Source organism: Tachysurus fulvidraco, chromosome 11 (assembly GCF_022655615.1).
Source record: "Tachysurus fulvidraco isolate hzauxx_2018 chromosome 11, HZAU_PFXX_2.0, whole genome shotgun sequence".
Classification (NCBI taxonomy): domain Eukaryota; kingdom Metazoa; phylum Chordata; class Actinopteri; order Siluriformes; family Bagridae; genus Tachysurus; species Tachysurus fulvidraco.
Window position 1 is genome coordinate 18,368,838 of NC_062528.1, and position 26,803 is coordinate 18,395,640.

At 43.0% G+C, this 26,803-nt stretch overlaps 1 protein-coding gene across 1 annotated transcript in view; it reads left to right on the top strand.

Annotated features, from left to right (window-relative positions):
• The window catches only part of rxfp2b (relaxin family peptide receptor 2b), a 61,475-nt gene extending 36,029 nt beyond the window's left edge, over nucleotides 1–25,446 (top strand). Inside the window, exons 10-18 of the mRNA XM_047820211.1 lie at nucleotides 4,068–4,139; nucleotides 5,578–5,649; nucleotides 5,758–5,829; nucleotides 13,851–13,922; nucleotides 18,313–18,384; nucleotides 18,519–18,748; nucleotides 21,638–22,048; nucleotides 22,342–22,560; nucleotides 23,851–25,446. Of these exons, the coding sequence (XP_047676167.1) occupies nucleotides 4,068–4,139; nucleotides 5,578–5,649; nucleotides 5,758–5,829; nucleotides 13,851–13,922; nucleotides 18,313–18,384; nucleotides 18,519–18,748; nucleotides 21,638–22,048; nucleotides 22,342–22,560; nucleotides 23,851–24,113 (1,483 nt within the window). The 3' untranslated portion in view covers nucleotides 24,114–25,446. The remainder of the gene's footprint in view (nucleotides 1–4,067; nucleotides 4,140–5,577; nucleotides 5,650–5,757; nucleotides 5,830–13,850; nucleotides 13,923–18,312; nucleotides 18,385–18,518; nucleotides 18,749–21,637; nucleotides 22,049–22,341; nucleotides 22,561–23,850) is intronic.
• The last annotated feature ends 1,357 nt before the right edge of the window (nucleotides 25,447–26,803 follow it).

Sequence of the window (26,803 nt, forward strand, 5' to 3'; positions counted from 1 at the left end):
TAAGTCAAATTCAAGTCAAAAAATTTTACAACCTAAATGTATTCATATACCCAGGACATCTGATTTCAGTCATTTTTCTTCTTTTTTTTCCTGGCTCTACATCTTCTCCCAGCACATTGTGTCCAGATGAAACTATTGTCCGCTGCTAAAGGAAGCTATTTTTTCTCATTTTTCCCCTAAAATATATATTTAGGAAGTAAATAAGGTCATGACAGCTCAGTACACTGCTGTAATTGTTTATTTCATTATATTATTTGTTTTTAAAAAAGTACATTTTGAGTCATTAAGGAAAATTTTATATTTAACCAAAGACAGCTTTTATTAACTTCTTTTTTATCTGTTTTAAATATTACAGCCAGTAAATCTGAAAAACAGCAGGATTGAAGGTTTTTGTTGATGTAATTTTCTCTGCTTCTCCTTTTGTCATTCCGTCTCAGTCTTGCTCTCTCTGTGGCATATATAAAGTTACTGTATAAGATTACATACAGTAAGGCAAGATTTAAACCTGTTCTTGTTCTGAGCCGGTATTCATAAAGATTTTAAATTCTAAACACCTAATCAAGCTTTGAAATGCCTAACTAGGAATCTTAAGCGTGATTCAGGAGCACTCAGTGATCTCAGAGCAGCTCTGAGCAAAGAAAATACAACAACCTTTATCTTAAAGAGGAGGCGGGGCTTAACCCTGTTACTAGGTGACACATGGTTTTAAAGACCGTTATTGGTTGTCTGCTAAAAAAAAAAGTAGAGCTTTTAAAATCTGTTCTATTATAAGCCTTCACTTTGTCTATATGTTAAGATATTTGTGTTTATATCGTGCAGGAATTACGTTCGTGACCGATCATATTACAGATGTTCTAACATCTGTATGTTATAAATGTAATAAATGTAATGTAAATGTAAACATCTCTGACACAGAGCAGAAATGTCATAGAAACAAATTATCATATCTTCTGTTATGGCATTTCAGCTCTGTGTCTGAGATGTTACCTCTAATATGATTGGTCACAAAAATAATCCCCACACGATCTAATCTGTATCTTCTTATTACCTCACTATCATTATTAAATATTATATACACACATTTCTTCTTCCTCTTCACCTTTCGGCCATTTCCTCCTCTGATAAAGAAACTCTTAAGCCTTAAAAGAGCTCTTAAAGTCTTAGAAGTAGTGAGGACATTTAAGAGCTCTTTTAAGGATTAAGATGTTTTATGAATAACTTTTATCTTTACTAGTATCTTCCCGTTATCGTTACTAGGACAAAGAATTTTTATGAATACAGCCTTGGTGTTTTGTCCTTTTGCACTTATTGTTCTTGCAATTAGTATTTTATTTATTTATTTATTTTTTGCAATGACACATCTACGTGATCTCATTAACAAACTCCTCACTGAGTGTTTTAAATGTGCACAGAAATGTACAATGCTGGTGGCCCAGAGTGCAGAACTGGGAAACAGTGCTGCTGCAGGTTAATAAAATAATATTTACAAACCCATTCTTTAGGAGTTTGTCTTTGTGCATATGTATCATGCAAAAGAAATGGCAATACTCACTCTCTCTTTCTGTCTCTCACTCTCTCTCTCTGTCTTTGTCTCCCTCTCACTCTTCTATCAATCATATCATGTATGTAAAAGGAGGCTGTAAAATAATGGACTCACAGCTGAATCTGTGATGTTACACATCAGTGAGATTCCATTTCCTGTGTAGACTGTGAGTCATGTCTAGGGTTTGATCTCTAATACACATTGAAGGAGTGATGGCTCTGTGATAAATGTTAGAGAAATGGACAGTGTGAATGTAAAGGTGTTTATAAGATTTGACACTAGTTTCGGTTCTGAGGCTTATATTACTCTGCTTGTTCTCTGGTTTCCTCCTCCAGTCCAAAGAAATGCGTTGTAGGCTGACATCTCTAAATTTGTATGTGTGTGATTGCACCCTGAGATGGATTGGCACCACATCCAACATGTCTCCTGTCCTGTGCGGTCTCTGCGACTCAAATGGGTGGATGAATGAAAAGATGGATGCATTGGTGGATGGGTGGATGGATGGAGGGATGGATGGATGGATGGATGGATGGATAGAAGGATGGATGGAAGAATGTATGTATGTATGTATGTATGTATGTATGTATGTATATATGTATGTATATACGTATGTATATATGGATGGATGGATGGAAGGATTGATGGATGGATAGATAATGCAACTAATTCACAGTGACTTGTATTCCATCTTTGGAAGGAGTCTTCAGTGTCAGTGCATTGTAAAAGTCAGAGCTAAAGCTGTAACAAAATTTTTACAACAAAGAAAAGTCTTCAGGACAGAGGGTTTGATTATTCTTCATTACATGCCAGACTTCATTTCTTTGTCTTTGACAAGCTTGTGAAGGAGTGACTGTTTATAGCTGCTTAAATGTCATTACAGAACACATAAAACTAAAGAGGTGTCACACGAAGGAGGGTTACATCACTAAACTAAGGAGGGCCACATCACACCATCCCATCATTGTATTTTGTGCTATTTTATTCCTTAATTAGGAAATATTGTAGTATTAACTAACAAAACATAGTATTTCTAAAATGTTTGGAACAAGTTTCAAGTATCAATTCATATTTGTATATTTAAAATTTGTTTGTTTGTTTAATTGTTCATTCATTTAATTATTTTATCTATCTATCTATCTATCTATCTATCTATCTATCTATCTATCTATCTATCTATCTATCTATCTATCTATCTATCTATCTATCTATCTATCTACCTGTCTGTCTGTCTGTCTGTCTGTCTGTCTGTCTGTCTGTCTGTCTGTCTGTCTGTACGTCTGTACCCCTGCTCATACCATAAACCGTCTTCTCTAAACACCTTGTAAAGCCTGTAAAGTCCACACCACATTTTAATTCACCGCCGTGATCGTGTTTTTAATGTGAACATTAACTAACATTCTGACTTGGAATCTGCATGGTTTTATGCACTGCTTTGCTTCCTCCTGATTGACTAACTGAAAATTAACATGAATGAGGAGGTGTACTGGTGTTCCTAATAAAGTGGACAGTGAGCATTTATCAAAACATAAATCACAGTAATGAAATTAAAATATATTTCCAGACATGCTTTTGTTTGTAATTAAGATCATATTTTAAATCCATATTCATTAGGAAATGATTAATATTCAAGAAGATTTGCTTGATGGAGTGAAACTATTATTATTATTATTATTATTATTATTATTATTATTATTATTATTATTATTATTTTGTTTCAGCATTTTAAAGCATTTTGATGTTGCCAGAAACTAAATGTTAACTGCATTCAAAAATTCATTTTCGTTTTCAAATTATTGTATGCAAATGATGAAGGCTAATACTCTGTATCTCTAGAGGTATCATTCTGAGAATACAATCAAACAAAAAAAGGAAGAAAAGATTTACATTCTTTTTTTTAAAAAAAATGTAAAACACACATGGAGTTACGAGAATGGGAATGCTGCAGGATTTTGTCTTGTTGCTTTCAAACAGCAATTCCCAAATGTCTAATTAGTGTTATTAGCTAAATCTAAGCAATCGGGGAGTCCTCTAAATAAGCTTGCTTTGCAAACAGTGAGAGCTCTTGTGCAACCTTTAAAATAGCTGTACTGAAACCCAAATGGATTTCCCCCAAACATATCCCATTGAAGCACTGGGTTGAAGACGGTAGTAAAACGACAAATGGTGCTCTAAGTTTGTCCCTCGTGTGGAATCGTGTACAATGCTGGAACAGCTTGTTCTCATTTACTGCTTACAATTTTCCACACCGACTCCCATCTTGTTTGCCGGGTATGTCAAGGAGATTTGGAGATGATATAAAGGATGATGTTTCCTAATTCACTGCTTGCCTGCAAATCAGATTTTATCTAAATGTACTATAAACACCCTTTATTTAACTATTGAATCAGATTCAAATAAACATAATTGGATTTGAAATAAAAGATATCTATGATATATATAGTGTTTTGGCTGTATTTGTTTTGACTATAATGAAATTTCATTTCATTTATTTTTTTCTGTTTTTTTTTTTTCTTTCCTTTGAAAGGGACTTTGAAGGAAACTGCATTCAGAGGCTGAACTATTCCACCCTGCTATCCTGTGATGAGCTCACGGTCCTGTGAGTACGAGGAAATGAGAGACAGAGACGCAACAGACATCTGGAGATAAGGAATGGAAAGGAAGGGAGGGCTGAAAAAATAGTAGTGAGAAGAATGAAGAGGGTTTACACAAAGCTTTGCAGATAGATAGATAGATAGATAGAGAGAGAGAGAGAGAGAGAGAGAGAGAGAGAGAGAGAGAGAGAGAGAGAGAGACTATAAAACCAAAAGGTCTGTGGATACCTGACTTGTTCCAAGCCCCATTGCCCATCGTCCTTAACCTCAACAATGTTGTAGCAGAATGAACACAAATTCCTAAAATCTAATTGAAAGCCAACATTGGGAAGGAGGGAGGGAGGGAGGGAAGAAGAGAGGGCTGTTTTCATGCTTTGATTAATTACAAATTGGCTTAGTTATTTATGTTAATGAGATTGATGGTGCAGAAGATTATTAGGATTTAATTAATAACAAGTCCTATAACAAGTTGTCCATACTTATAATAAAAACCTGTGTCTCCTTTCTGTTTTGGGCACATTTCCTGGGACATCATCAAGGCATGTATAAACTTATTCTTTGTTTGGGCAAGAAATTACTTTATCACCCTTTAATTAAGCAAGGAGTCACAGGATCAAATGAAGAAACATCAAGTGCAAACACACAGATCCTGGTTTCATCTGCACTCTCAGACTTGTTCCCTTCAACTCCACTCAAGCAGGCGAAAGAAAGAAAAAGAAAGAAAGGAAGTGCGGGATTAAGTAAGTAAGTAAGGAAGGAAGGAAGGAAGGAAGAAAGGAAGGAAGGAAGGAAGGAAGGAAGGAAGGGATTAAGAAAGGAAGGAAGGAAGGAAGGAGGGAAGGAAGGAAGGAAGGAAGGGAGGAAGGAAGGAAGGAAGGAAGGAAGGGATTAAGAAAAGGGAAGAATTGTTACTGTTTAAATTGTCATGTGACTGCTATTCTAGTTTTTTGGATTATTTTATTGTTTGCATTGATGATCAGATGGTGGGGGCATAGTGGGGTTGGGGTTTGATTCCTGCCCCTGTCATGTGTGCACACTTACTTGTGTGTTTTCCCAGTGCTTTGGAAGTGTCCTCTGGGTTGACCGGGTTCTTCCCCAAGTCCAAAGACATGAACTGTATACTTATTTGCATATCTAAATTGTCCATGGTGTGAAAGTGTTTGTGGGTGTGTGTCTGTGTCCTGCATTGTGCCCCTAGTCTCCTGGGACAGACTCCAGTCCACACAACACCTTGTAGTATAATCACTACAGAGTAATGGATGAATGGACAGATCATAGAGTTATTACTTATGATCATATAAATGATTTCATTTCATTTTATAGTTTCCATTCACAGTAGAGTCTCATTGCCTTTTTTTACATCAATGCCTTTCTTAAATTAAGTGTTGCTTGAATAAATCTCAGTCATTTCACAGTCCTTCACTCTGCTCCTATTTGTCCTAGATCACTACGAGCAAACCACATCAAAAAGCTTCCGGAAAACACTTTTCAATCTCTACATATGCTTGGAGAGTTGTGAGTGTCACCACCGTGTCTGTTTCACTGAGTTTTATATCATGTGATATATATATTATTATTATACTGTATATATTAACAATAAAGATATTTCTGTGCGTTACACAGGGACCTTTCTAGTAACCAAATAAAAGAGCTGCCACTGGACATCTTCAAGGATCTGCAGTCTTTACAAATACTGTGAGTTTTCTTTTGGAACAAACCTAAAGGATGAATAAGGGATTTGTTTATAAATGTGTGCACTTTCATAACAACTAAGTCTGCTTGTGAACATTCTGACTATTCCATATACCAGCGGTAAAATTTTGAAAGATGTAATTATAAAAATGTTTATGTTTATGAAAAAGTCTGGAAGGCAATTCAGTGATTAATGGGATGGTGATTACCTGCTAACATTTAAAATGTAGTGCCTTGTTTATGCCTTGTCTAATTAATGCCTCAATGAATTAATTGTGCATTATTACCTGATACGTATACTCCATTTTGGACTTTGCTTTAAACCAGCTTCTTCTTTAATGTTGTCAGTTCACTCATTAGACCAGAGAAAAGAAATCAAATGAAAAATCCACACAAGTCTGTGAAACTTTTCTCATTTCTGATCTAATGTCTTGAGTTGCCTTTATCATGGAAAATCTCTTTAAACACAAATCAATACTTTGGTTTTACAAGGGGTTTATAGTGTCAAAAATCAGACTTTACTGAAAACCCAACAAACTCCACACGTCAGCATGTTATCTGAATCAGTACCGTCGTGAACCAGGTATTTATTCAACATTCTATTATTCTGGTCTTAATTCTGGTGAGAGCGTTTTTTAGATTATCACCTAAGATTTTCAATCGCATGATCATATGTTCTAAAAGAGGACTCTTTGGGCTGACCTTGTGTGGAAAAGGAACAATATAGAGCAACAGAAAGAAAGAAAGAAAGAAAGAAAGAAAGAAAGAAAGAAAGAAAGAAAGAAAGAAAGAAAGAAAGAAAGAAAGAAAGACAAGGACAAGGTAAGAGAGGAGTTGGAATGCGTGGTTGCGCTCAAAGAAGGACCAGAGCTAGGGTAACTGATCAAATAAGAGACCATGTCATAAACCACGGGCTATCATACAGAAAGGCTGGTGAACGAGTACAGCCAAATCTCAGCCGGGACATCCATTGTCCGTATTTTCAGAGAAACCAACAGGTAGGATATTGCTTCTCCTACAGCAAAGTGTAAATAATTTTACCATTTACTGTATTATAGTGACTGTATGCCTCCGGTCTCTAATATATAACTGTATTTTGTCCCTCTAAGGATTCAATGTCTACCTCCCTCAGAGGGCAGAGGAAGGCTCTTGAATGAAGAACAGGAACTTGCTATTGTCAACATGTTGATTGCTGACAATGAAATAAAACTGAAGGACATATAGTCCAGAGTTGTAGAGGACAACCTTGTCTTTGGGAACATTGCAGCAATCAGCATAACATCAATTTCTCAGACTCTAGCTAAACACAGAGTCCGAATGACTCTTGAAAGGAACAGTGAGCGCGTCAAAGAACTCTGTCACCAATACGTCCAGGTAAGGTTATGCAATTCCACTATTCCCATGCAGTCACAGACTGGTTTGACACCCATCCAAGGATGATGTCCCATTTCCTTGCCCCTTACTCCCCTTTCCTTAACCCCATTGAGGAGTTTTTCTCAGCCTGGAGATGGAAGGTTTTTGACCATCATCCACATGACCAAATGTCCCGCGTGGATGCAATGGATGCTGCATGTCAAGACATCACAGCTGAACACTGCCAGGGGTGGATAAGGCATGCCAAAAGATTCTTCCCACGATGCCTTGCCAGAGAAGATATCAGGTGTGATGTAGATGAGAACATGTGGCCAAATGCAGAAGACCGGGCAGATTAGAAGATTACTTTTTTTTTAATTATAATTCCGGTGCTTTTTCTGTTTGTATATCTTGCAGTAATGTTCTTTTGCAAATAAAGTCTTTACTGCAGCAATTCTGTGTCTGTATTTTTTTTACATAAACTGTACATTTTCTAAAGCTACTCTGAGATGGTCATTCATTTTTTGTATTGAATTTCTGCAGCAAAAGAAACAAAATGCATGCATTTACTAAACCCAACAAAACAAAAATGTAGAGAGGCTTCAAAAGAAACTAAAGTGCAAAACACAATCTATGATAAATACAATATACTGTCTATTGTATGAAGGCAGACCTGACACATAAAATAATGCAGTTTCTGTAATTTCAGCTGATGGTAGTGTTGTTGTTTTTTTGTCATTGTGTTATGATTGTCTAAATGTTCCTGTTGGAAGAAAACATGTGTTAGTATATTGAATAATTATTTGCTTTTGAAACATGTTTGCAGTGTTTTGTTGACATAGTGTATTGTGTTAGTTTATTATTGTATTTTGAAAATCAGTTTTGGAGTTTAGTTTACAATGTAATTTTGAGCATGAAATTAACCGTTTTGCCAATTGTGTGTTTTAGGTGTGTTGGTGCGTTAAGAGATTAGGAAACTTGTTAAATGTATTGAAAAAACTGTCATAGCCATTGTAAAAAACTGTAATACAAAATGTTATCTATATTGTTTGGGATTAAGACAAAATGTGTCATGAACATTTATGTGTTTTTTATTTATATAGAGCTTTTAAAACCCCAATAATGTCCCGGGTTAAATTGACCCAAACGCTACGAATTGGTAGAAAGAGTGAAAATAACACAGAAGTTACATATTTTATGATTATAAATATTATGAGTATTTACCTAAATAATTATTAATAAACTGTAACAGAGGATGTCAGACAGATATGTTATGTTTAGAAATCTACAATAGTCAGTAGTTTTACCTGAAACAACAACAACAATAATAATATCAATAATTGTTTGTTATTATTATTGTTAATGTTGTTGTCGTTGTTACATTATTATTGTACTATATATAATTGTACAATAATAATGTAACAACGACAACAACAACAACAATAATAATAATAATAATAACATTGTTATTATTATTGTTGTTATAAAAAAGGGTTCCCTTTCGAGGGAACTCGACGCTGCGTCAGTGCTGACGCTATGGGAATGCTTCTTTGAGGAAGTTGTGTCTGAAGCTCTGTGTGCACACACGCCATTTAATGGCTCGGAAAGGACACGTGACGGAGTTAATTACTCGCCAGTAAGTCCATATAAGGGCATCTACGTCACGCTGCTCCAGCTTTCTTTGTCTTCAGGAAGCGCTCTGTGTATGTGTGTCGTTTGTCTGTCCGTCAAGTGCAGGGAAACAAAAAAAATAGGGAAAGACTAGGCAAAATGTTGCAGTCTAAGCACTTTAAGAGATGCGTGCATCCTTGCCCCCGCTTTATCACGGCGGACGACGCGCATTCTCTTTGTGTGGTGTGTTTGGGAGAGGAGCATGCCCGCTGCGTGCATTGTGAGGGATTCCCTCTCCGCACGCTCCGATCCCGCCTGGCTGTGTTTTCAGCTTCGGCTGCGCCTCGTGGTTCGGGTCCTGCGTCTGCCGAGGCAGCGCGGCGGCTTCAATCATGGGGTTCCCAGGTTGAGTTAGCGGAGGCGGAGGCGGAGCAAGAGACGGGTGTTCCCCTTTCTCTTGCCCTCTCCCCTGACTCCGATCGCTCGGTTTCGCGTTCGGGAGCTCGCGCTGCGATTTCTCCCAACCCGGAAGAGAGCATGCTGCTTTCCGCATCCGGCTCTGAGGAGCTCGATGTCGAAGGGGAGGGGCTTTCCACCTCAGAACGGCCGACGCAATCAGTCGCGTTCGAGGAGCTCCTCGAAATAATAAATCGGGCTGTTGAGAAGCTGAATTTAGATTGGCCTGAGGAGGTAGTTGGTGTCGCCCATTCTAAGCTGGACGACCGCTTTCTCACTTCAGGCCGTCAGCCACCTGCACGCAGGCGTCTGCCATTTCTTCCAGACCTCCATACTGAGGTATCGAGGTCTTGGAAAAATCCCTTTTCGGCGCGTGTATTTTCTCCAGCCATGTCAGACTATTCAGCCATTAATGGGCTTGAAGACCATGGGTATAGGACGATGCTGAGGGTTGAAGAGACGCTAGCCAGTTATCTCTCCCCTGCATCGCCCGCATGAAGAAGACCTGCCCTTCCATCCAAGCCATGTAGGACCACTTCGGCCATTGTGGGTAAGGCCTATGAGGCAGCGGGTCAAGCGGGTGCAGCGCTGCACACCATGGCGGTCTTGCAGGCCTACCAGGCTGATCTGCTAGCAGAGCTGGATGGCGGTGAAGGGCTGGGACCTCAGGCGGTGTCCGAGCTCCGCCGCGCCACTGATCTCGCGCTCCGTGCCATGAAGCAGACGGCCCGCTCTATAGGCCGTACTATGGCTGCGCTGGTTGCCGCGGAGAGGCACTTGTGGCTTAATTTGACAGGCATAAGGGAGAAGGATAAGTCCTTTCTCCTGGACGCCCCAGTTTCACCTCAGGGCTTGTTCGGCGACGCAGTTAGTACTGTCGTCGACAGGCATCAGGAGGTGAAACGCCAGTCAGCGGCGTTCAAGGAGTTTCTTCCTCGCCGCGGGGAGCAGCCTGGGCCATCATCTAGCCGCCCCCCCCCCCTTCTAGCTCACTTAGGGCAGTGAGAAGAGCTAGTGTGGCGGCCCGAGCGCCCCCGTCTAAAACTAGGGAGGCCGGTTCACATGCCCGGACCCGGACCCGTCCGGTGAGAGAGGACCTTAGGTCTGTCCTCTCAGCCAAGCGGGCCATGAAGGAGTCCTGATGCCCGAGGGCAGGGGCTCCTGGGAGCGCCCTATTCAGAGACGCTCCCCCTACTGCCAGCCCCGCCGCCTTTGTCGTTTCGGGGGGCAGTGGGGCCTGTGTCGGCTCCCCTTTCTTGTGCAGATCTTCCCGGGTTCGCGCCTGCCGGTGCGCTGTTTCAGGGCGCCCGGGAGGTCTGCACAAGTTTGACGCCACTGTCAGGCAGCCTGGCAGCGTGGAAACTTCTGCCAGGGGTGTCTCAGTGGGTCCTGAATACTGTGGAAAGAGGGTACAGGATTCAGTTTTCCTCACGTCCTCCGTGTTTCCAGGGTGTGTTGCCCACAAATGTGGGCGGGCACCAGGCGGCGTTCCTCCGGGAGGAACTCCTCTCACTCCTGGAGAAAGGGGCCATAGAGCATGTTCCCCTCCCAGAGCGGGACTCCGGCTTTTACAGCCGATATTTTGTTGTTCCCAAGAAGGACGGGGGGCTGCGTCCAATTCTGGACCTGCGGGCTCTGAACTGTACTCTGAAGACTTACAAGTTCAAGATGCTCATGCTCAAGATGATCGTGTCCCAGATCAGATCCGAGGGCATCCGTGTACTGAACTACCTGGACGACTGGCTCATTCTTGCCCAGTCGGAGGCTATGGCAGCCAGGCATCGAGATGCTGTGCTTGCCCACATGAGGTCCTTAGGACTCAGGCTGAACCCAGGAAAGTGTGTGCTTTCTCCTTCTCAGAGAACCACCTTTCTGGGGGTGGTTTGGGACTCCACCACGATGCGGGCACATCTGTCTCCCACCCGGGTGGCCTCCATCTTGTCGGCGGTGAAAGCTATTCGGCTAGGCCGCAGCCTCTCTGTTGCCGAGGCACAGAGGGTGCTCGGACTCATGTCAGCAGCAGCCAACGTTATTCCTTTGGGTCTGCTTCACATGAGGCCATTCCAGCTCTGGCTCAAGGGGGCGGGCTTTCATCCTCGCAGGCATCCCCTCAGGGTTATACGGGTTACGCGCCGTGGGCTTCGTACCCTCCTTATGTGGAAAAGACCCCGGTTTTTGGCCTTGGGTCCCATTCTAGGGGCGTGTCACCGTCGCAGGACTCTTTCGACGGACGCCTCGCTTTCGGGCTGGGGCGCAGACTTAGATGGCCGCCCGGCCCAGGGTCTATGGGAGAGCCCCTGTCTCTCATGGCACATAAATTGCCTGGAGATGAGGGCTGTGTTCCTAGTGTTGCAACACTTTCTCCCGCACCTGGAGGGCTGTCATGTCCTAGTGCGAACAGACAGCACCGCGGTGGTGTCCTATATCAACCATCAGGGCGGTCTGCGTTCACGCCCCCTGTTCAGGTTGGCGTGGCAGATTCTGCTCTGGGCAGAGACCAGGTTTCTTTCGCTAAGAGCGGTTTTTATCCCAGGGCATGTAAATCGGGAGGCAGACTTCCTGTCGAGGCAGGTGCTAAGGCCCGGGGAGTGGCGTCTTCACCCTCACATGGTGAAGCGAATCTGGCAGATTTTCGGCCGGGCGGAAGTGGATTTGTTCGCCTCAGAGGAGTCGACCCACTGTCCGCTGTGGTTCTCCCTCTCTCACCCGGCCTCGTTGGGCCTGGATGCCCTGGTATGGACGTGGCCGAGGCTCCGTCTGTACGCCTTTCCCCCGGTAGCTCTGCTCCCGCAAGTCCTAGCCAGAGTACGCCACGACCGGGTCAACCTTCTCCTAGTTGCCCCCCGTTGGCCCTCTCGGGTTTGGTTCACGGACCTAGTCTCCCTCCTTTATGGCACTCCATGGGAGGTTCCCGTCAGGAGGGATCTCCTCTCTCAGGCGCAGGGGGCAATTCATCACCCCCGCCCCGAGATGTGGAAGCTTTGGGTCTGGCCCCTGAGGGGGACCAGCTCCTAGACGCAGGCCTCTCAACTGAGGTGACAGAGACTCTGCTGAATGCTAGGGCTCCCTCCACTAGGAAACTGTATGCTCTGAAGTGGAGGCTTTTCCGCCTCTGGTGTGACGAGCACTCTCAGGATCCAGTTCACTGCCCGGTTGGTACAGTGCTGGAGTTCCTGCAGTCTTGCTTTTCTCGGGGCCTGTCCCCTTCTACTCTAAAGGTGTACGTGGCCGCAGTTGCCGCGAACCACGAACCGGTCCTTGGGGCCTCCTTGGGTAGGCACCCTTTGGTCTCTCGCTTTCTGCGTGGTGTCAGGCGGCTGAGGCCTTCCTCTAGGCCACGCCTTCCTTCCTGGGACCTCTCCGTGGTCCTGGAGGGGCTGTTGGAAGCCCCCTTTGAGCCCTTGGAGTCAGCCTCTGAGAAGTTTCTGACCCTGAAGTCTGCCCTGCTTCTTGCCTTGGCCTCTCTCAGGAGAATCGGGGATTTGCAGGCTTTGTCGATCGCCCCCGCCTGCCTAGAGTTTGCTCCCGGTATGTCCAAGGCTATCCTGCACCCCAGGCCAGGATATGTCCCTAAGGTGCCCAGGATGGCGGGATGTCCAATCATCCTGCAAGCCTACTGTCCCCCGCCCCATGAGTCGGCGGAGCAGGAGAGGCTGCACTTGCTTTGCCCGGTAAGGGCCCTGAGGACTTACGTCCACCGCTCTAGCTCGTGGCGTAACTCCTCTGCCCTTTTTGTCTGTTTTGGGGGCCGGAATAGGGGTAATCCAGTTTCCAAACAGCGCCTGGCGCACTGGGTGGTGGAGGCCATTACTCAGGCCTATGAGGTGCGCGGTCATGCCTCACCTCTTGGCATCAGGGCCCACTCCACTAGGGGTATCGCCTCATCCAGTGCCTTGGCCAGGGGTGTCCCCATTGAAGATATTTGTGCTGCGGCAGGATGGTCCTCTCCGCACACCTTTATCAGATTCTATGACCTGGACTTGGACCCCACTCCAGGGTCCCAGGTACTGCGGGGCCTATGATGTGCTGTTCCCAGTCTGCTCGTGCTCTCTCACGGCCTCTGGCGCAGTCATCGACTGGTGCGTGGCGGCGTGGGTATTGGCATTCCCATAGCGTCAGCACTGACGCAGCGTCGAGTTCCCTCGAAAGGGAACTACACCAGGTTATGTATGTAACCCGGTTCCCTGAGAGGGGAACGAGACGCTGCGTTGCTGGCCACGCCCCAGGCATCCGTTCGCGCTTCCTTCAGACAAAGAGAGCTGGAGCAGCGTGACGTAGATGCCCTTATATGGACTTACTGGCGAGTAATTAACTCCGTCACGTGTCCTTTCCGAGCCATTAAATGGCGTGTGTGCACACAGAGCTTCAGACACAACTTCCTCAAAGAAGCATTCCCATAGCGTCAGCACTGACGCAGCGTCTCGTTCCCCTCTCAGGGAACCGGGTTACATACGTAACCTGGTGTAGATTTTTAGTCTCCAGATTCATTTGCAGCTTTATGTACAGTTTTGTAATTGTAACTGTTACTTTTTTATGATTTAGGGATCTAGTTCTGTACATTTTGTACATATCATGTTATCTAATGTGTATTGTATTTTTTGTAGGAATCTTTCCCTAAACCCAATGAACCACATCCACCTGCGTCAGTTTGATCACCTCACACAGCTCCAGTCACTGTGAGTAAAGGATCTGTTTTTGGACAAGAAATAGAGATATGACCTCTTATAACACTCTTAAATTTTTAGTAATTTATTTGATTAGAAATGAGCAGGACCTTTGTTGTTTTAGTGGAATTCAGTAGAATTCACTAATGAGTGATAAATTCATGTAAATGTGTTTAAATGTGAATGTGTCTGTCCAGGGTGATGCAACATTGTGATGCAAGAATTTGTTGTGCATTTTTGTGGAAAACTGATTGAATTAATACAATTGCAATCATGTGATTTTTCTTTTAAACTCCAAACAGTAAAGCACATGACAATTTATCATAACTGTACTCATGCTTGATTACATGAGTCATGTTTGATACATGTAAATGTCAGGAACCGGGATGATGGTCAAACTCAAGGCCAAAACACACCCAAGACAATGTCTCTAGGTTACAACCATAACCCTAGTTCACCAAGGAACGAGACACTGCGTCGAAACGCTATGGGAACGCCCCTGCGTGACCGCGCTCTGAACCACATGTGTAATCTGAGCAATAGGCGTTGGGACGTGACGTCATCGGCGGGTGACGTCGCGTAAACAGGAAGCTACAATGGACAAGACGCTAGCTCCTGCGAGAGAAGGTAGGCGCTGCAGGGATGCAGGGATTGTGGCACCTAGATGCAGCGTCTCATTCCTCGGGGAACTAGGGTTACAGTCATAACCTAGAGATATCCCCTTCGGAACTCAAGCTGTGTTGAAACGCTGTGGGAACGAGTATCCAATCACGGCACACTGATCAGACCCTGCTTAGAGAGTGAGGGCCTTGGCACCTGCACGTAGGACAGAAGAGCCCGGGGTTGCTCTGAGGTCAAGGTCATAGAACCTGACGAAGGTCAGCGGGGTGGACCAACGAGCAGCGTCACAGATGTCTTGGACTGCCACTCCAGCAGACCAAGCCGTAGAGGCCGCCACACCCCAGATGAAGCAAGCGGTGCGGGGAGGCCAGAGGACTCGTGAGCCAACACAATCGCATCCACTACCCATCTGCTCAATGTCTGCTTAGTGGCCGTGAAACCTTTCCTATAAGGGCCATAGCAGACGAGTAGCTACTCCGACTTTCTCTATGGACTCGTCCTGCGGAGGTTTAGTGACCAGTGCTCGCACTGAACACAGTCGGTTCTCTCGCTCCTGTTCGGGGGCTATAAATGGAGGAGGGCAGAATGCCTGCAACACGACAGATCGTGAGGGCGCCGAAGGCACCTTAGGTACGTACCCAGGTTTCGGATAGAGAAACACTCTGGCCATGCCAGGGGCAAACTCCAGGCGAGATGGGGCCACGGACAGGGCCTGCAGATCCCCGATCCTCTTCAGGGAGGAAATCGCCAAGAGGAAGGTGGTCTTAATAGACAGAAACCTAAGGGCCACTTTGGATCAATGGCTCGAAGGGGGGGCTTTGATAGAGCCACCAGCACAACTGCCAGATCCCAGACAGGCACTCTGGGGCGTGTCCCGGGCCTCAGCCTTCGGGCGCCGCTGGAGGAAATGTGTCACCAGTGGGTGCCTACCCAGCGACTGCCCCGCTGACGGGGTGCTATATGCCGTGATGGTGGACACGTAAACCTTCAGGGTCAAGGGGGTTAACTCAGCGGCAAACTGTTCCTGTAAGAACTCCAGAACTGAGCCGATTGGGCAGTTAACTGGTTCCAGGCCATGGTGCTTGCATCACGATGTGAATAGTCGCCATCGTGCGGTATACAACCTCCTCGTGGAGGGAGCTCTGGAGTGGAGAAGGGTCTCTACTACCTCGGTAGATAGACCAGCTGCTATGAACTGTGCTCCCTCAGGGGCCACAGCCACAGCCTCCATAGCTCTGGGCGGGGGTGAACCAGGATTTTTGAACCAGGAATTTCCCAAGGAGGGCCCTCGAGTAGCCTCAGCCACGACTGTACCATGCCATCCAGACCTAACGGGGCTGGGTGAAAGAGAGAGAACCAGAGGGGACAGTGTGAGGTCTCCTGGGTCACAAAAAGATCCACCTGGGCTTTGTAGAACCTCTGCCATATGAGCTCCACCACCTCGGGGTGGAGACGCCATTCCCCAAACCTCGGCCCCTGCCTCAACAGAGCATTTGCTCTGACATTCAACCATCATGGGATATAAATGGCCCTCAAAGAGAGGAGTCTGTCCCGAGACCACAAGAGGACCGTTCGTGCTAGCTTGTACAAAGGGCAAGATCGGAGATCCCCTTGGTGGTTGATGTAGGAGACCACCGCAGTATTGTCAGTGCAGACCGATACATGGCGATCTCTTAGGTCCGGGAGGAAGTGTTTTAACCCCAAAAACATTGCCATCATCTCCAGGCAATTTATGTGCCACGAGAGATGTGGGCCGCACCACAGACCCTGGGGGAGTGGCCACTCATGACTGCTCCCCACCCTGTGAGGGAAGCATCCGTCATTAGCGTCACACGATGACATAGAGCCCCCAACATGGGGCCTCAGGACAGAAACATTCGGTCTTTCCAAACATCCAAGGCTCGAAGGGCACGCCACGAGACCTTGATGGTACTATATGGGTCTCCCCTGAGAGAAAACCCTCAGCCTTGGGGCTGGCCTCTGACCCACTCAGAGCAGCTGGGACCAAGCCCTGACGCTGATGGCGCCTCGTGAGAGGCGGCGGACCCTCCCCCTCCACACTGAACCCTCAGGTGGAAAGGTGGAGAGCGAACCGCTGGAGGGAAGCTGTGCCCTGAGGTACATCTTGTGGCAGGGCTGGCAGACCGGCCTCCATGACCTGAACTGTTGGAGCAACGTACTGCGGCCGTTGACACTTCCTGAGAGGAGACGGGTCTCCCCCATCCGTACCGAGATTTTGGGCAGAAGTGGAGGGAGGTGCCCGCTGGAGGGGGCCGCACTCTGAAGCACATCCTGTGGCAGAACTGACAGCCTACCGAACTGGCGGTGCAGAGGAGGGATGGGCACCGTAGCGTGAGGTGTGCCCCATCCCCCCAACCGTAGACCATCAGGATCTACGCACAACTGCCCGTTTGTCGGTGGTGAGGGTGACCCTCAGGTCATCCTGCTCCTTCTCGGGCCTAGAGTGTCACTTTGGGCCCTTAGGCCCTGCCCGCAGAGATCAGGTGGCCACGCTCTGTTTCTGGGCTCTTCTCAAAGAGCGCTCTCCGAGAGCGAAGCGTGCGCATAGCCATGCGGCTACAATGCGAGCAATCGACTCCCTCGAGAGATGATTGTGCATGCTACACTCCCAAGCAAACAACACACCGATCATGCAAATCCTTCCCAGTAATGAAACGGGGACACGGATAAACACATTTACGGAATCTCTGTCTGCTAGCCATCACTCGATCAGAAAAACACAGTATGAGAAAAACACAGCGCTTACCTGAACGAGCAGAAGCTAGTGTCTTGTCCATCTCGCAGCCATTTGTAGCTTCCTGTTTACGCGACATCACCTGCCGATGACATCATGTCCCAACGCCTATTGGTCAGATTACACACCTGGTTCAGAGCGCGGTCACGCAGGGGCGTTTCCATAGCATTTCGACGCAGCTCGAGTTCCGAAGGGGAACTGGTATAAATAGGGAAGGCAATTATTGAAACAGAAGGAACAGGTGTGTAGAGGTGGGACGGATTAAGGAAAGGCAGGGCTAACACACGTGAACGCAACAAAACAAAAGCGCATGGTATAAGACAAACAAAACCAGCCAGAATGTCCCTCTAGTGTCCAGGGAGGGAATAGTTGAAGCCATTCCTGACAGTGAATGGACAAGGCTGAATGTGTCTAACAGCACATCTTGGCCAAAATCTGTGTTGATTTTGAAAAATTGCAAATTAAAATATGGTCATCATGTTGACTGCCAGAATGTTATTTGATAGAATCCATCAAAGTAAGTCGAAATAAATTCTGATAAATTAAAAAAAAAATTGTCATGAAAAATGACAAAATAATGTGAAATTAAGTTAACCTGCTACTTTGAAACACAAAATATTAAGTTGAAATAATGAAATTATGAGAAGTAACCTTAATTAACCAAGAAACCAAATTAGTAACTTTACACTTTACATTATTTTTGTCCACATTTACAGAAAGGTTTCTTATAACAATAATCAGACCATTTCAGCAGTGTCTAGATGTATCTTCTTACATTTTCAATTCCATTTTCAAATTTTTTTTTATACATGCATTTTTGTTTGAGAAGCCACCATTGTGCCAGAGTGTGAAGTGAAATGAGATTTTGTACCATTCTAGCCCATGGGCTGTGAGCTTATAAAGGGAAAACAAATTGAACAGAGAGTTGTTCTCTGTGCCAGTCTGACCCAGAACACACTAAAGTTTAGATTTGCTGAAAGCCTGTGAGGGATGAATAATAATCTCAAATTCTACTCTCTTCCACAGGGGCCTGGAAGGAGTGGAGATCCCAGACATACAGACCCGCATGTTCCAGTCAATGAAGAACCTCTCCTACATGTAGCTCACTGATTTTCATTACATACAGTAAAAAAATCTTGCACTGATGATAAGAAAGCAGCATTTTCTTATTAATACCTAGACACTTTTTGGAGCATTCAGTAATAACAAATGTTTGTGTGAACTTTCCACAGATACTTTAAGAAATTTCAGTACTGCTCCTACGCGCCTCATGTCCGGAAATGTAAGCCCAATTCGGACGGCCTCTCATCATTTGAAGACCTCCTTGCAAGTGTAGTCCTCCGTGTCTCTGTCTGGGTCATGGCCTTTGTCACCTGCTTTGGGAATCTCTTTGTCATCGGCATGCGTACACTCATCCGGGCAGAGAACAACCTGCATGCCATCTGCATTAAGGTTTTGTGTTGTAAGTATTAGAGTGCAACAAAATGATTTGTTCTGGTTCAAGAATGGGAAAAAAAAGAAGCAGGATAAGCAATATTCTGCACATTTTTGTGCTTTTAATATGACATTGTTTTTACAATTTGTTTATTTTGACATACTCCTAAACTATCGTATTTAGTTCATAGTAGGATCAAATATTAGGAACAGATTTGGGGGCAGTGGTGGCTGAAACAGTTAAGGCTCTGAGTTGTTGATTGGAAAATTGGGGTTCAAGCCCCAGCACTGCCAAGCTACTACTGTTGGGCCCTTGAGCAAGACCCTTAACACTCGCTGCTCCAGGGTTGCTGTATCATGGCTGACGCTGTGCTCTGACTCCAAAGTTGGGATATGTGAAGAAGGAATTTCACTGTGCTGTAATGTACATGTGACAATAATAAAGGCTTCTATTCTATTCATCCAAAATAACCAAATATTCTAGATCAGAATGGTAGGTTCGGTGATGTTCGACGATGACAAACATACGCTTCACATAAAAATACAATCTAAAACATTAATTCATTCATTTATTTTCTACCGCTTATCCGAACTTCTCGGGTCACGGGGAGCCTGTGCCTATCACAGGCGTCATCGGGCATCAAGGCAGGATACACCCTGGATGGAGTGCCAACCCATCACAGGGCACACACACACTCTCATTCACTCACACACTCACACACTACGGACAATTTTCCAGAGATGCCAATCAACCTACCATGCATGTCTTTGGACCGGGGGAGGAAACTGGAGTACTCGGAGGAAACCCCCGAGGCACAGGGAGAACATGCAAACCACACACACAAGGCAGAGGCAGGACTTGAACCCCCATCCCCGGAGGTGTGAGGCAGACGTTTATAAACAGTAATTAGAAGGTTCAGGAACAAGGAAGTGCAGCTGGTTGCTGAAGGCTGTTGGTAGTGTTGCTGTAACCCATGTAGTCTGTGACCTCTGCAGATGCGACAATTTTATGCCAAATAAGTCACAAAAATATTTTTTCTGTTTATTAGAAAGCTCATGCTTTTTATTCCTGAGATGTTTTATTCTTGAAAGTTATTTTTTAGCCTGGATTAAATTCAGAATAAGTGAAGACATTCTGGGCTTCAATATTTCTGAGCCCTTTTATTCCTGAAAATGAATTTATGCCTGCTTGTTTGTGTTTTTTTTTTTTCTTGTTTGTTTGCTTTTTAAATTTGGATTAAATTGGATTAAATTCAAGTTTACATTTAGCTAAGAACTCCATGAACTTAATAATGAATAGAATAACTTTCAAAATTGTGCTGTTTCCACCCTTGCTTATGCTTCATGCACTTCACTGGTTACTTCACCTTTTTTTTTAGCCTTTTACACATATTACACATTCAGATTGACTCTTTTATACAAACATTTATAAAAAGTTTATCTACATGTTTTATAGCAGGGATAGTCCTCAAAAATTACAATGATAACACCTGCCACTAATGAATATGTTGCTGAGGAGGCTGTTTTCGAGTGGCCTCAGGAATATTTAAACATCTCCAGTGCCTTGTATATGAGTTTGGCAATGTAGCTCTTAATTTTTAGTAAGATTGGGTTGTTTAGCAGAGCAGATGGTGTACTAAAATTATTGCCTTGTATCTCTCGCTGTCTCCAATTCCACATATGAGCTCTCTTTCTATCTATCTTTCTCTCTCTCTCTCGCTCTCTTCATCTATCTCTCTTAATAACCTAGGATGCCTCTATAGGCGCCATTCTCGAGGTTTGTCATTCAGGCCTTGAGAGTTCTCATGTCTCTACAGAGGTTATCTAATCTTGTATAATCTTGTCAGATTTCATCATATTACCTCCCTGAATCATGCACTATTTTCTAATCATTGGCTTTATTACCTTTGGGAAATAGTTGTGAACGTTTTCAAGCCGACACCATTAAACGTAGCAGCCTTTTTGTCAGTAGTTAGAATTCTGAAATATTGAATCACATAAAAATGTTGGAAAAAGTCCAACTGTCCTCCCTACTCTAGAATACAGAAGTCGAGATGTTATGGTATATCGAAGGATTCCATTGCATATTGCTTAATTAGTGCACTGAGATGTGTCCCATTGAAGTGACTTCTTCTCCAGATGGATGAGAAGAAATATGCCTCTTTATAGATCAGTTCCAGAGTAAATATTTTGCAGTGCCTAAAGACAATTCATAGCTAGAGCAGACAAAATTATCTACATCATTAATTAACTCTTCATAGTTTCCTGTCTTATGATGCATCACTGGCAACACGGCAACGGCTTGTCAGGTAAGGAATATAACATGACAGGACATGCTGTTATAGGGAAATAATCAATGACAGGGTGGTCTGATGCATCCTTATGTTATGTGAAGTGAAATGTTTAAACGTATTATACTTTTCCTACTTCTCTTTATTAAAGATATTTAGACAAAACCTACAGCATGTTATGGTTCTCTGTTCTGAACACTTTCCCATGTCGGCTTCATAATTTGCCGGCTGTTGCAAAGTGCTGACACTGACAACTCCTTACATAAATGCCTTTTTCTTTAAGTAATATTTAAAATCTGCTTTTATTAGGCTTATGTGAATCGTCTGCCATTGCAAATGAATTGTTACTAAATAAATGATAACATTAGAACAAGTGCATTGAGAGAAGATAGTCAAATGCTTTTGACTAATCCAGTTTGAGAGCAGAACAGTTCCATTGCATGACAGATCATACTTATGGTTTAATCAGCAATAATCGACATTCTTCCTGGTCACCTCTCTTCTTCTAAATTACGACATTTTGATTAGCTCCAGCCAAAACTGCTTTGTTCTGTAGTTTCTCTCTTTTTATATATGATCATGCAATCATGCACTTACTTCCTCTTTCCATGACACCTTCCCTGCAGGTGCAGATTGCCTGATGGGTGTCTACCTTTTCTTTGTGGGCATCTTTGATGTAAAGTTCCGTGGAGAGTACAACAAGAATGCTTACGTGTGGATGGAGAGCCTTGAATGCCGTACCATTGGCTTTCTGGCCATGCTGTCCTCCGAGGTCTCTGTCATGCTCCTAACCTACCTGACCGTGGAGAAGTTTCTGGTGATTGTGTTTCCACTGAGTCACCTAAGGCCAGGAAAAAGTCAGACATTTATTATTTTAGCTGTGATCTGGATTATTGGAATCATGATCGCCGCCATACCTCTGCTGAACGACGAGCTCTTTGGGAACTACTACGGCCGAAACGGTGTCTGCTTCCCTCTGCACTCTGAACGTCTAGAGAAACCTACAGCAAAGGGATATTCCACCGGCATATTTCTGGGTGAGATTTGAGTGTGAATGTGGGGATGCAGGGATGGGGTAGCCTAGTGGTTAAGGTGCTTGATTATTGATCAGATGGTTGTGAGTTTAAATCCCACCCCCAACAGGCTGAGCAAGGCCCTTAACCCATAGTTGCTCATTTGTATAAAATGAGATAAAAAAAAAAAACATTAGTCACTCTGCATAAGGGTGTCTGCTGAATGCTATAAATGTTGTGAAAAACTTCTGAAATGCATCTTAATAATATATCAGGTGTAATTGTGTGTATTCATTTTTCTTCTCTGTTGTGTGTAGGACTCAACCTAGTAGCTTTCCTCATCATCGTCATCTCCTACTCCAGCATGTTTTACTCCATTTACAAGACAGGAATTAATGCCACAGAGCTGCGCAGTCGTCTGCACAAAGACGTGGCTGTGGCCAACCGCTTCTTTTTCATCGTGTTCTCTGATGCCCTCTGCTGGATCCCCATATTCCTGGTCAAGATTCTCTCTCTGCTCGAGGTGGAGATTCCAGGTAGATGAAAGAAACACTCATAATTTTCCTCCAAGATGGTTGCATTCATTTTTGGCATTAGCCAAACACTAAACATGTTAATCATTCTGCTGTTTATACTAAACCGATTGCTGCAATCCAGACCCCCGAATAGTCCTTATATTGTATACAACTGCAAGTAATTTCACTTTGAATCCTTGGATCCTGGATCTTAATTTTTTAAGACTACGAATGTTGTGGTCTCTCTGGCTCCTTATTTAATCCATGTTGTAGCGTATAATAAATTATACTGTGATTAATATGACAAATTAGATTAGTCTACACTGACCAAATGTTTCAATCTTTAACAGAGTCTATGGGCACTGGGAAGTATAAGGGTCTAATGAACACTGGGAGCCTTGTAAAACAGAAAATCTTTCCTAAACTGAATGAATTGTGTAAAATGGTTTGTAATTATGCATTTGCATGCCCTTCAGTGAGAAATCAAGCAATCTTAAAGCATAGCACACATGTGGTGCACCTTGAAAAGTGGTGCAATGTGAAAGCAATAGAATCAAATTTCAAATATATAATAGGGCTTTCACACTTGAAATAGTTCTCCCTGGGTGATTGTAAACTACTCAATACTCATACTTTAACCTGGGTTAACAATTAAGTCTCACATTTCACACTGAACCTTCTTAAACCATAGGGTAACCTTCTCAGTTGCATATTTGTGCAGTCAGCAATCTTGATTGGATAAATACAGCATGAAACCGCTAGTGATAACGGCTTTTCTCATGCTTCTTTTTATCTTCATTTTTTGGCCTTCTTATGTTTGTCACGTAGTTGGCCGTAGTTTGTTGATATCCACTAATATATCCATTTCCAATATTTCTATTTTTCAAAGTCAGGTATTACCCATCTCTCTATGACTCAGTGTTTTGCTAACTGATTATATCTTTGTTATGTGCTTCGACATCCTGGTTTTTACATGTTAAGAAGCTTGTGCTGTTTGATCCTGCTTAGGTGACTCTTGCTAATCATCTATCCATAGCATTTTAATACCGCATCATTTCACACAGCAAATAAATTTCATTGCTATATCTTTGTACTATTCAATGACAATAAAGTAAAGCTCAGTGTGAAAAGCCGTATAGTCACAAAACATTTAAATCTGATATCTGTCAGTTTGTCACAATTCAGTGGCAGTGACTGTAATCTGTTGGATTTCTTTACACTGGCACACATTAATGCTATGTCATGATATATTCATTAGTTTGTCAGACATGCACTTTTAACACTGCATTGTTTTCTCCATATCCCTCCAAGGAACAATCACTTCTTGGGTCGTAATCTTCATCCTGCCTATCAACAGTGCCTTGAATCCCATCCTGTATACCCTGACTACCAGCTTCTTCCGAGAGCAGGTAGAGTTAATGATGTGCCAGTGGCAAAGACTCTCTACCCTCAGAAAGGAACGGAAAAGCTTATCAAGCTCAGTCATCGACATCGAAAATTCACGACGTCCATACTGCACACGTGATTTTGTGCCACGGACCTCCATCTTGAAATTTAATAGCAGTTTCAGATGAGCATGTACTCTGTGAGATTACAAACTGATGGAAGGTTTAGTTCCCCAAGTGACGTTTGGAGATGTGCTGATACTGTGCCTTGGCTTCATTCTGCTTGACATCAATCTGCATGTTGATCCGAGAAATCAAAGCCTGTTCTGGATATGTAGACAAAACTCACACAAGCGAAAGAATGGAGAAGACTTGCTCTGGACAGACCACAACATTAATAGACATGATATTCATGTACACAAAATATGTTTTACAGTGATTCAGCTATCATTTTATTGAATTATGCTAGTTACCAAGCAACTAGCATCTTACTGAGAAAATATTCTCCAGAAGACATTTTTTACTGATACCTCATACAAGTTTCCCATAGGCCTTGTATTACCATTAGAAATGGCCACTATGAAATGTGTACCTTTATTTGAATGTTTAAAATGAAAAGGTTCATAACGCTGACAAAGTCACTGTTACAGGTGTGATAAACATTAAGAGTTTTTATCTCATGGGCACAACATATTATAGTTATTCATTAGAAATTAAAACATGACACTGTTCCCACAACCAGTTTTTCATGGTTTCTGGAAGTTTAAAGCATATATTGATTTCAAAACTTTAATATTATGTAAAATTGTGACATTTGCCTTTATTGTGACCACATTGGCCTACCATATTCACACTCCGCCTGTCTTTGGGTTAAATAAATTCGTTTCCATATATGGTCAGTGTTTCCTGTGTTCATTTAATTGTTGCCAAGTTGTTCTTAATTATTTTAACCTGCAGCTTGTTACAAAGGTCTAATTTGTCTATTTCAACTCTTTTTGTTCCTGTTGAGGTTGTGAAGTGCTGCATGTCTGAATTTGTATTATTAAAGAGTGGTCTCTAGTCTTGTTGCTAGTTTTTTTTTTATTTTTATATCAGAAACAGTATCTTGAATTGAAGTCATGATGGCTAGTGGTTTATGGGTTGCTTTACTGTTGTGGTGTTAAATTCCTGTCTGTTATACTGTCTCATTCCTGGATTAACCCTAATAAATGTGCTATTAGTACGTATTTTTGTCCTGTGTCCAGCAACTGTCCACTGTTGTGCATGATAAAGTTTCTGTTTATCTATTTTGTATATTTATGAATCTGAAGAACTGAAGAATACATGCCCATAATCTCTAAAAATAGATTACGATGCTTGACAATATACTGTACATTTTTAGCCCCTCTAGTAACTCGTTTTGGAATGTTGAATTGAAAGGAATTTTTTCATGTTTACTTGTTGCTTATTTATACATGTAACTAGTACAATTATGATGTTTAATTCAAGCATAAAAAACATATAAAAGCAAATAAAAACCTGTCTTTTTAAAATTTGTTTCATAGAATTTTATTTTCCCCGTGACCCGAGAAGTTCGGATAAGCGGTAGAAAATGAGTGAGTGAGTGAGAATTTTCTTTTCTTGTATAAGTATTTCCATAGCATTTCCATACAAGGTCACCGTATTAATGAACTGGAGTGATCTATGGAATCTTCTTCTACTTTTGATTTTAGTCGCGCAGCAAATCATCTGTTTCCACCTAACTCTATCCTCAGCGTCCTCTACTCTCACACCATTTAACTTCATGGCCTAATTTAACACATCCATATAACTCTTCTTTGTCTTTCTTCTTGACCTCTTACCCTGCAGCTCCATCTCCAACAACCTTCTACCAATATAACCATCTCCCTCCTCAGTACATGTCCAAACCATCTCAATCTTGTCTCTCTGACCTTGTCCCCAAAACAGACAACCTGATCTGTCCCTCTGATGTGCTCCTTCCTAATCTTGTCCATCTTCATCACTCCTAAAGAGAACCTCAACATCCTCATCTCTGCTACCTCAATCTCTGCCTCATGTCTTTTCCTCACTGCTACAGTCTCTAACCCATACAGCAGAGCTGCTCTCACTACCATCTTGTGCAACGTTCCTTTGAAAAGTGATGTCTGGAATCATGTATAGTATTATGTGATATTTTCTTTACTCTGTCCAATTTAATTTAGTTTTACTTTTCTAGCCATTTTTTATAATAACTCACCATGCTTGAAACCATTATACTCTTATGAGAATGCCAACAAAGACATAGTGGAGAGAGCAAAAGTTAACCTCAAAGTGCCAGAAGACAATCCGGATATACAGTGCAGTTATGCTGAGCTATCTGAGCTATGAAACGGTGACGTGCAATGCTGATGATGTCAATAAATTAATAAAAGCTGAAATTTTTGAAGCTGATCTGTTCACCCTGAAGTTTCATAAACCATCTGCTCAGTATAATATAGCATGCAGTGTACATGTGACTCCATAATGGGAAAAATGTGCCATGGATAAAGTGGTAGGTTCTCTTTTGAATTTTTGTGGCTGTAAATAATGAATAACCAATTTGACCACCTTTGCATGCTTAACTTTTAAGGCTCCACTACTCAAACTGCTAAGATCAGAATAATTTCCATAGAAGCACAGATTACATATTTATTTATGTATGTATGTATGTATGTATGTATGTATGTATGTATGTATGTTGTGGTCGAGCACCAAGGCTAGAGCACTAGACCACAAAGGGGGAAAAAATGTATATTAATTGTTCATTTTCTAAGTGATTTCAGGAAACTGTGCTATAATTAGCTTATATAAATTTCTAGCCATGTTATTTGAAATTTTAGCTATCTGTTGTTTATCAACTA